Below are 11,659 nucleotides of genomic sequence, written 5' to 3'. Positions count from 1 at the left end.
ATTTCATAACTCGTTGGTACGTTCACTGGTTTTGGATGATGATAATATTGACCAGTTGACAATTTTTGAAGCTATGTCAGGGATTCATGTTAATTGGAGAAACAGCTTATTATATCCAAACAAGGAAGTGGCTCAGATATACAGTCTGGCGGCACATTGGGGTGTTAAATAGGGAAACTTCCAACAACCTATCTGTGTCTAGCTTTGGGCGCAATGAACAAATTACTGGAAATAAGGCAAGAGATCATTGAAAGAAGTGAAAAGAGGTTGGCAAAATGGAAAAGTCAATATTTGTCTCTTGGAGGCAGGATGGTTCTGTATTAGGTTCCATATCTACTTATGTGATGTCCCTATTTCCACTACCAGTTAAAGTGGAAAAGACACTGGATACACTGAGGAGGAGTTTTGTATGGCGAGGAAACAAGGAGAATAAAGCTTTTCATTTGATTAATCGGAAGGCTCTTACATCCAGAAACAAAGAGGGTGGTCTTGACATTAGAGATCTGAGATTGCACACAAAAAGCTTACAGTCAGCGGCTGTGGAGATATAGTTTTGTAGAAGTTAAGTTTTATGGAGACAGGTGATCGACTGCAAATATGACCAAGAATCCCCATGCTGCACAAATACTGTGAATTGCACTAATGGTGTGAGTAATCGGAAGGCAATTAGATCTCACTACCCTGATTTCGTTGGTAACTCTGGATATACCATTGGTAGTGGTAGAAAAGTGACTTTCTGAAATGATAACTGGTTTGGTCATGCCCCTCTAAAAGATCTCTTTTAGAAAAGTAACATTTGGTCATGCCCCTTTAAAAGATCTCTTTTCTGATTTATACAATTTGGTATCTACTCTTGAAGCTTAAGTAGGAGAGCTGTGGAATCAACAAGGGTGGAACTTCAGCTTCAGAAGATTACTTAATGATTGAGTTGTTGAATTATTGAAGCATCTGGAATTGTTTCAGGGCACAACTACTGAAGACTCGTTGACATGGAAGGGCAGCAAAAAAAAAAGTTGTTTTCAGTGAAGCCAGCTTATTCCTTATTCTCATACAATGGGCAACAATTGGCCTTGGAAGCAAATCCGGAAAATCAATGCAGCCTTTAGAAGTTGTTTGTTTTTGGAATCTGGAATTGGCATCCAGCATAGTCGTCGTGCTGAAAATTAATATAATTACTACCTTTCTCAAAAGAAAAAAGAAAAATAGCAGGTTCAGCTAAATTCGGCAGATTAAAACATGTTGAGTCAATAACTTTGTCACTGTTCAACATACCCAAACTTTGTTTGGTTTTAAGACTCATCAAGTAAATTTGGGTTAAAATGGGTCATAACCCAACCTGCCCAACTCAAAATTAGTTTTCCATTTGTTTGTTTTCTATAATCTACTTATTAATCATCAATAAGAAACTCGAAACTTTTTTTCTACAGAGAGAGAGAATGTGCGCATAACATACGGAGAGACAAATATAAATACTAAACAAAACAGTACTTTTTAGAGCTTTAACCATTTTAAGGACCCAAATAGACCTAAGCTTTGAGATGGGTTACTTTGGGCTATGTAATTGACCCATCAATCCATGTAAAATTCAAGTTTGGACGGGTTATAGCGTTACAATTTTTTGGTAAATTTGGCATTTCTATGTGGTAATTATCTCCGGTGTTTTAGATAATGGGTACCTTCTGGGTCTGAGAACTAGAATATGTATAATTATGTCAAAACATGTAGTCTAAGAGAGAAGGAACTAATCAATGTTAGCAAAACTTCGAAGTGTGCTCGCTGCTCACAAGATTGTTCCTTACATCCATATGTTGGTCTTGTTTACAATATAATATAATGAGACATCGAAGAACTTATGAAGCACTGGCTTTTTGAATTATAAATGCATAAAGAGGAACAAACATGAAAAATCACAGAAAACCTATATTTCAGAGCTATTGATGACTATGTCATGTTTCCATAGAAAATGATATACTTATTTTCATCTTTATGACTTGTTGTCCACTTGTCTCTTTAGAAGTGTCATATAATCCACTTTTTCCTGCCTAAGGAGGCCTTGAACTCTGTTGTAAGGCTTACTGCTTTACTTCAATATTAGTAGCATCTGCCTTTTGTTGAAAAATAGAAGGAAAAAGAAAACAAATGATATTCACTGGGCTAAGACAAACCCCCCCCCCCCAAAACCCCCCACCCCCCTTTCAAGTAAAAGCTTCCACGGCCGGTTGACCATTCTTTGTGGTTGAGCCTGTGCTCGACACGGGCAACACTCACCCGTAGAACAAATTAAAAACAATCATCAAAAAGCTTTTATATAAAATTAAAAGAAAATCATCCAGAAGCTGTTTACATATTTTGTTTTAATTAATGAATTAATATTACCAAAGAAAGGACAACAAAGAAATATCATTTTTTTAGTTGGTGGACGCGAACTTCGACAATTAGGAAACTACTCCCTCTGTTTGATTATGTGTCTCACTTTCTTTTTTAGTCTCTTTAAAAAAGAATGTCACTTTCTATATTTAGCAACTTTTCAATTTCATCATCCCACATGGTATGCTTAAGACCACAAGATACAAAGGACATTTTAGTACATGATACACATCTTTAGTTTAAGACCAAATGATTCAAAAGTCTTCTTTACTTTCTTAAACTGTGTCTAGTCAAACTAAGACACATAAAATGAAACGGAGGTAGTACAAGAAATCAGATTTTTGCAATTAACTTAATGATTGGGAAGACTATACAATCATATTTCTAGGCCGACAATCTTTAGTGTGTGAACAATATAACAGAGCTCAGCATGAGACTACGGTGGCTGCTACACAAGTTCCCCAGCTGGAATGTGCTCATGTGGACAAAATGAAAATGGTTAGATTCATGGCACGGATATCTCATTTAAACAAAGATGTACAACCACATATACACTTGATATCACCACAAACTTCAAGGGATTGAAAAGACCATTATTGTCGAAATAGAATTGGAAGCATGCCAAAAGTTATTAACTTATAACCTATGGAACCAAAGGGCATCCTTACCAGAAGGACGATGAGCATTAAGACCACCATTAGGGACCAAAATTTCTAAACGACCTTTTATGGGCTTCACAACTTTCTGGAGAATCTCTTGACGTTCCTTCAAACTCCGGTGAATAACACTGGTATCCCCAACATAAAGAATATCAAATGCAACATCTATTGACATTTAATGTTAAGGGAGACAAAAGCCAACCAACTTAATGGAGTCGAAAGGACAAGCATCGCTGACGTTAACACACGCTTGTTTCCTGCTGAGCTGCTAAATTTGAACACAGTGTAGAAAGAAAAGGATACAGCATAACTGCAGCACAACAAAAATCTAACTCATTATGCCAATGTTTTATAGGAATGAACCAATAAAGTAGTAATGTTCTAACAACAAACCTGCCTATCACTATCAAGACCCTCTCTTGCCGCCTTTGCTATGATAAAGGTAAGAAATTTATAATGAGAAGTCAGGCAATTAAGAGACAAAGACAGGTTTACAATAGATTAACATATCATCGCACAACTGAAAATGCACCAAAAACTGGCAGACAACAACAGATTTTTGTGGAGAAAAAATGTCAATGAAGGATCATAAGCACCTATTTCTTGATTGGAACCAAACTCGGCAAAGCGGTTCATTGATGCATCCCAAACCAACATTTCACCATCAAGTATGCACCTGATCAAAATAGAGGTAAGGAGAAATGCAGTTGTAGCAGAAAAGGTAAGTATGCCTCATTACAAGGCAAGATACAATAGAAATAGATGTCCAAGCTCTGCTCAGTTCAGAAAATGACGAAGTATTTTTCTTTTTTTCAGATAATAACAAGTCGTCAGAGATACTTGATGCCATCAACCAAAGACAAACCAAAAACTTCACTTCATGTCACACTAGTTATGGGGATGTACCAGCATCAAAGAAGGCTGCTATCACAAGATAGAGGATCACGCTGCACATGCCTGTTGGGAGTTCCTCCACAAAATAGGCTAATTCTTCTTCTCTTCCTTATACAGAACTTAGGCTACATTATCAATCTGCGTCAATTCCCCAAAGTTTCTCATTCCTGCAATCTTGCATCCCATCCTCCACTGACCCCCAACCCCACCCTTCCCTTTCCCCTAACCAACCCGAAAAAAAGGGGACAGGGAAATGAGAGACAGCTGTGATCATAAGACCCAGGCCCATGACATCATCACATAAAAATATTGAAACTGAATTAAGACACCGGCAAACAAAGTACCCTACTAGAATCTTGAGTACAGTGATCGACAGGAATGTGTATAGAATATTGGGTCTCATAGGTAGAAAACCATGCCTTTTGCAAAGTTTTTATTTTTGGTATACTCCAATTCTTGTATACGGGCACATTTTTGCCTTTTCTTTAAGGAAATGAAATTTATTAATTAATCAAAAAAGTGATGACAGGCATCAGGTGGATTTGGTAGCGAATCTAGACATGGAATAACAATTAACAAATCATAGGGCGATGTCGACAAAGTAGGGGAAAAAGACGAGAATGGAAGCTTTGGGATTGAAACGTATGTTTGCTTACTTGTCAGCAAGAATATTCTGTGTAATGACATCTGACATTCCATGAGCATACTCTTGATGATCAAGAAAGTTTCTGCATGCAAATTGAGTAAATATAGCACTTAGAAGTACTGTAAGCCTATAACAATTCGTTATGAGAACCATAGCATTTGCATATCACGCTTACTTGGCAATTACCAAAATTAAATAAAAAGTCAGTAGGATACAAGAGGAAAAATTCATTTGCAAATTCAGATAAACTGAGCAAATATTTGTGACCCTAAAAAGCAAAGATTAAATGATGCCAAGAAAATGCAACACAATGGAGGAATTAGATAGTAACTTATGAAAATGGTACCTTGAGAAGAAGTTTAGCTCAGAATTGTTTTTATGAATCTGGATGCGATCCCCGTCAAATTTGCACTCAACAACTACTTCCTTCCCGTGAAGCTGTTCACATTTGAATCAAGGTAACATGAGAAAAATTTAATCAATAGAAAAACTACCATCATTAAAGCAAATTTCATAAAACCTTTTTCCACGCAGCAGACGCATTGCTGACCCTAAGAGCCAGCTGAGGGCGGACAGCTTTTCCAACTTCAATGTCCTGCGGAAAACAACACAGTAGCAATTACCCTATTGAAGAAAAATATAAAACGAGAGGAAGGAGAGAACTTAAGTGATATCATTGACATCCCAGTTCAAAAAAAAGGATCATACTAAATATCATAATTTTTCCACGAGCAGTGGAGCAAGTTCCTTCCACAAAAAGGTTTTGTCAAACTGCTACTTGATATTAAATATGTTAGTGTACCGTCACATTCAAACTCTAACTCTTGTTACGTAAGCTTTGCATATGCAGTCTCAACTTCATTTGAGGATGGTTGCATTAAGTTGATTTTAACATAAAATTTAGGCGTAATACATAGTTTACCGCCTGAGTTTGTACCAAATCCCCTTTACACACCCCTTGACTACGGGAATCATTTTACACACCAAACGTTTCACCAAAGGTGTCTTTTATGCACCATTTTTATTACGTTACATGTGTGTTTAACCAAAAAGTTAAGCGTGCTAACCCTACCAAAAAAAAAAAAAAAAAACTTGTCCATATTCTTATTTAGTGACACAAGTCAAATTGTTATCTTTTCTTTTTTAAAAAACAAATTATTAATCATTAAATTAAATCACTCGTCTTCCCAACCCTTCTTTCTTCCCTTTTTTTCGCAGCTGTTGCCCAACCCCTTCATCCCTTCTCTTCTTTTTCTTTCTCAAATCAATGGACATAGTTCACTAGTAAGACACCACCCAAATCTGTTTTGCTTGTTTGTTTGCCTTTAATTTGTTGTAGATTTCCTCAATAAATTGAAGAAGATGGGGGCCTCTGATTGGAGGTATAAACCAAGAATAGAACCTCCGATCAAAATTTCGCCAGTGACCTGGCTATTTCCACAAATCGCTATGTGTCTACTTTCTGATTTTGGTGTAGAAACCTGAAAAAAAGGGTCGCTGCTCTTAGGTCAGTGTGCAGGTGTGATGGCTTCCTTGCGGGTCTGTTCAATGGTGATTCAAATGGTATAGCTATGGTGCTTTAAGGAAGGTGTTTCTGTTTCTGAAAGTAGGTTTATCGGGAGATGAAGGGGTTGCAGTGTGTTGTGGATTTTGATTTGAATGTTGGTGCTTGTGCTGGTGGCAACTATGGCTGTGGTGGTGATAAGGTGGTGGCAGTGGTGATTTTAATGGAGCAAGAAGGTGGGCCTTGGACGGAGAAGATGCCAGCCTAAACTTTCTTTTTTTTTTTTCTTAAAAATAAATTGTCAATTGGAGTGTAACTTAGGTATTTTCATTTTTACTTGAGTTATAACACGTGTCACGTTTTGATTGGCGCATGTAATGCAACATCAATGAAGAAGTGGTCAAGTATGCAAGAGGTGTGGATTAGTCACATTCGGTAAATTATCGGGTGTGTAAAATGATTCCCGTGGTCAAAAGTTGTGTAAAGGGGACTTGGGTACAACCTCAAGGGGGAATTATATATTACTACCTCCGTCCAATTTATGTGACTCTTTCCTATATCTAATAACAATTTAATTTTAAAATGTCCAATTACCCTTAATGGGATGATTTTTAGCCACACAAATATCTATGGTTTATTTTAGATGACAAGTTTCAAAAGTCTTTCTTTCTTAAATACCGTTCCCAGTCAAACACCATCACATAAATTGAGACGGAGAGAGTATTATTAAAGCACACAAATTGGGACGGAGAGAGTATTATTAAAACATAGTTGGATAGTTGATATATTCTACTCATATTCGGCTTTTACAATGATACTCATTCTTTGACAATATTCGACTTTGATAATGTCACAATCATTTGTGTCTCATTCTATTGACAGTAGTACTACACTAATTCTCTACGTTGGCACTCTTTTACTGCCTTCTCTACATCTCTTTCGAGCGGTTCCTTCTCTACATCTCTTTCCTGCATATGACACTAATTCTCTATTTTCAAACTCCTTTACGGCCTTTTCTACTTCATTTTCCTGTTCTGGGTTATGAACATTGTCGTACTATATATGTAAAGAAAATTGACCTTCTCCCTAACTCAGCCTCGTTAACTCACAAGGTGAGAATTGTCCAAGAACATATAAGGAGATAACACCTACTATTCCCTTCATCAATGTGGGCATTCTAACACTCCATGTATAATTTTTTATTTAACTTTGAAACATCCGTCTAGTTTCCTCATCTTAGATTTCCCCATCCACCACCAATAACAATACACTGTGTAATCCCACAAATGGGGTCTGGGGAGGGTGGGGTGTACGCAGACCTTACCTCTACCTTTGTAGGGTAGAGAGGTTGTTCCCAATAGACTCTCGACTCAATAAAACGTTTCTCAAAATAGGGTTGAAAAATACAAGAGTAGATAAGCTATGGTAAAAATATTGAAGGAAAGAAAATACTAACAGCAAAAATAGTAAAGATAGTCAAAGTAAAGGAACAACAATAGTACTACAATTGAAAAATAGGATAACGGTAGAATAATAATTATAATTTTATTTTTATCAAGACTAATAATAATAATGGTACGGAGAAGATGGAGCAAATAAGGTGCTCTAAACTAGAACCATGCTCTCCCACAGAAAAGAGAAATCGCTCGACTACCCACTAACCTCCATGCTTTTCTATTTAGGGTCATGTCCTCAGTGAGCTGAAGATATGCCCAGTCCTATCCAATCACCTCTTCCCAATTCTTCTTCGGTTTACCTCTACATCTCCATACGCCTATCAGTTCCAACCTCTCGCACCTCTTCGCTAGGACATATGCGCTCATCCTCTTCACATGCCCGAACCATCTTAGCCTCGCTTCCTGCATTAGGCCACTCCCACCTTGTCTTGTATACCCTCGTCCTGAATCTTGTCTCTCCTATTATGCTCACACATCCATCTAAGCATCCTCATATCCAATACTTTCATGTTCTGGACATGCGAGTTCTTGACTAGCTAACACTCTACCCCATACAATGTAGTTGGTCTAGCAACACTCTATAAAACTGACCTTTAAGTCTTGGTGGCACAATCTTATCACATAGGACATGAGATGCGAGCCTCCATTTCATCCACCCCGCTCCAATATGTGTGACATCATTGTTGTCTCCTTATTTTCTTGGATTATTGACCTCGGATACTTGAAGCTCCCTCTATTAGGAATGACTTGTGTATCAATCCCCATTTCCACATCCGCCCATGTGAGGCATAATTGAACTTGCACTTCATGTACTCTATTTTAGTCCTGCTCAACCTGAAACCTTTAAACTCTAAGGTCTGTCTACAAACCTCCAGTCTATCGTTAAATCTGTCGCCTGTTGCGTAAATCAATACTATGTCATCTGCAAATAACATACAACATGGTACCTCTCCCTGAATATGTCGTGTCAATTCTTCCATCAACAAGGCAAATAAAAACAGACTAAGAGTTGATCCCCGGTGCAATCCCATCTCAACTGGGAAGTGTTCTGAGTCTACTCCCACTGTTCTCACTCGATTGTTGGCTACATCGTACATGTCCTTAATCACTGTAATGTATGCCACAAGGACACCTCTCGACTCTAAACATATCCATAAAACCTCTCTTGGGACTTTGTCGTACCTTTTCTAGGTCAATAAACACCATATGTAAGTCTATTTTCCTATCCCAATACTGCTTCAACAATCTCCTTAAAAGATGAATGGCTTCCATAGTCTATCACCCCCAACATGAATCTGAATTGATTCTCGAAAATAGACACATCCCTCCTCATCCTCATCTATACCACCCTCTCCCGCACTTTCATTGTGTGGCATAGTAGTTTGATCCACCAATAGCTTATTTATAAGATTAGACACTACTGATTGTATCAATTGATTAGCTTAATTCTAGAAGACATCCGGAGAATAGAAAATTTTCCTTTTATTGTAGTTGATGTCTTCCCTTAATTAGTTATAAGATTCATGGTATAAATACCCCTTCCCATGGAATTAAACATATACTGACACACATTTACAACGTCAATCACGATTGAGAATTGTTAATTTTTAAGCATTGAACTAAGGAAGAAGATATAAAGATCACCTACTTCAGAAATTCAAAGGCCTTAACCAAGTGTCAAGTTGTTGATGATGAAATCTAAATCTTAATATGCATACAGGAAACAAGTAATCATATGCATACAGGAAACAATTAATCACTGCTTCAGACATTGCTTACAACACTTCACAAAACCTGTCATCTTATCCTTTCTTCCCAAAATGCCCAATGACATCTCTGTGACTCTCTAAATCAAGCTTTAACAAAAGAGTAGGTTGATGACCACTGAAAGCAGACAAATATAGGATATCTGACAATCATCATAAGCGCACCAGTTGAGGAAGTAAAGCATTTGCTCGTCTCTCGGACAAGAAGTTACTCTAGGATTTGTGGCAAAGTGCAAGCAATGAACAAATCAGTGTTTTGGATGGCGCGCGGCGACAAAAGGCAACAAGGGCCTGCCTCGCCTTAAGGCGAGGCGAGCGACGAGGCGCTCGCCTTTTTGAAGTGCGGCACCAATAAATACCAAAAAATTAAAATATTTAATTGCATATATAAATAATCAAAATCTCACTAGCAATAACATATTAGCAAATATTTCAATTCAAAAATCTAGAACTTGAATGACTCAATAATTCATAAGTGATAAGACAAGCAATACTAAAATTCAAGCAATAGTGCAATACTAAAAGTCTATTCAAATTCAAGATCTTCAATAGAAAAAAGAGGTGAAAATAGAAAAAGAAAAAAACAGAGGAGAAAATAGAAAAAGAAAAAAACCGAGGAGAAAAAAACAGAGGAGAAAAAACAGGGACGCGTACAGAAAAAGAAGAAGAGAATAGACGAAGGAAAAAAATGCATAAGTCGCCGGAAACAGAGGAGGAGTCACCGGAAAAAAAAAGGAAGAAGAAGAAGAGAAGAAGAAGAAGGAGAAAGAGAAGAAAAAGAAAGAGAAGAAGAAGAAGAAGAAGAAGAAGAAGAAGAAGAAGAAGAAGAAGAAGAAGAAGAAGAAGAAGAAGAAGAAGAAGAAAGAGAAGAAGAAGGAGAAGAAGGAGAAAGAGAAGAAGAAGGAGAAGAAGCAGAAGAAGAAGGAGAAAGAGAAGAAGGAGAAGAAGAAGAAGAAGAAGAAGAAGAAGGAGAAAGAGAGAGCGTACCTGAAAAGCTTGAAGGAGAAGAGAGGAGGAGGCAAAAAAAAACCCTAGCCGCTGTTTTTCTTTTGATAAGAAATTTCATTTAAGTCTTCAACTTCTTTTAATTGCTTTTTAAAAAAAAAAAAAAACCCCACTGTCGCCTCGCCTCGGCGCCATTAGCACCTTTGGCGCGCCTTTTGAAGGTGACCTCGCCACAGCCCTAAAAGGCGGCAGAGCCACTCCTCGCCACGCCTCTCGAATTTGGCGAGAAGGCGCTCGCCTTTCACAACACTGGAACAAATATCTACCAAATTATAGGCCGATATATACACTTAGTCACCAAAGTAAAAAAAAATAATGAGATTTTACAGTTACTATAAGTGGAAATCCAATATCTACCAAAAGTACCAAGGCAAGATAAGAAGTACGTCATAAGGTTCAATATGAGAACTTGAATCAAACCTGGCGTTTATGCCGTTGACTTCTGTCACTCAACTTTTCACAAACTAGTTTTAAATCGCATGTGACGTTGAATAAGTCCTCTGCATCTGGATGGAATTCATGGAAGATGCTTTTTTCGCTAATTCCCAACTTAAGATCTAAATGATGAAGACAAAAGTCAGTGGCAAATTGAAATCATTAGGCATGGAGGGAGATTCTAGAGTTTAAGCATTGACAAAAAAATCATCAAACCTTTGAGAATTATCATTATAATCCATTTCATTTCTTGAGCATTTGTTTTCCTGATTATATCAGACAGAATTGAAGTCTTCTCTGCTCTGTTAAAACAATAAAATATATCTTCGTGAGGCATAAGCATAACAAGCTAAGTAAATTGTAAATGTTGTAGCAACAAAGTATCTAATCAAGTTCTTTCCAAAATAATGGTCTCTCAAAGAAGCAACCGAAATATACAACCTAAGTGCATTCCACAAACCACCTGCAATAGGTCTAGGCTTTAAGTTAACAATGCAACAGATGACAGATCTAAGGTTTAACAATAAAAGTCTAAGTCTGGATATGCTGTAGCACGATGTCTTCAAGTATGGCAATTGAAATTCTGCTCTGCTCTTAAGCATCAGAAGAATTCATTAAAACAAAGAAGTTTAGGATCGAAATTAACAAACCAGCAGGGCAACCAAAGAGCAGCAAGATGGTCATGGCATTTCTTTCCATCTCTTTGCAGTACGTGATGGAATGTATCACCTCTATCAGAGCAGTTCTAATAAAAAGAGTAGCACAAGTTTTCACATTTTTTAAAGTTCCTGGAAGTTTATCAGCTTGATAAACTCTGCTTCTTCCTCCTTTGTCTATAAACGTATAAGATGCTTAATTATTTGGTAATCCGCACCCCTATAACTAAAGTGTTGATATAGAAAAGCAATCGTCTTGACCATTTTAGA

The 11,659-nt window shown here is 37.3% G+C and overlaps 1 protein-coding gene across 3 annotated transcripts in view; it reads right to left on the bottom strand.

Moving 5' to 3' along the window:
- LOC132603389 (DNA ligase 4) overlaps positions 1–11,659 on the bottom strand; it is a 47,768-nt gene that overhangs the window by 27,578 nt on the left and 8,531 nt on the right. For all 3 annotated transcript variants that reach the window (XM_060316415.1, XM_060316414.1, XM_060316416.1), the window contains exons 3-8: positions 10,950–11,035; positions 10,719–10,855; positions 5,087–5,161; positions 4,913–5,004; positions 4,577–4,648; positions 3,623–3,702 (exon numbers count right to left, since the gene is read on the bottom strand). In XM_060316415.1, the coding sequence (XP_060172398.1) occupies positions 3,623–3,702; positions 4,577–4,648; positions 4,913–5,004; positions 5,087–5,161; positions 10,719–10,855; positions 10,950–11,035 (542 nt within the window). The remainder of the gene's footprint in view (positions 1–3,622; positions 3,703–4,576; positions 4,649–4,912; positions 5,005–5,086; positions 5,162–10,718; positions 10,856–10,949; positions 11,036–11,659) is intronic.

This window comes from Lycium barbarum, chromosome 7 (genome assembly GCF_019175385.1).
Source record: "Lycium barbarum isolate Lr01 chromosome 7, ASM1917538v2, whole genome shotgun sequence".
NCBI lineage: Eukaryota > Viridiplantae > Streptophyta > Magnoliopsida > Solanales > Solanaceae > Lycium > Lycium barbarum.
This window is presented reverse-complemented; position numbering and strand designations above follow the sequence as displayed.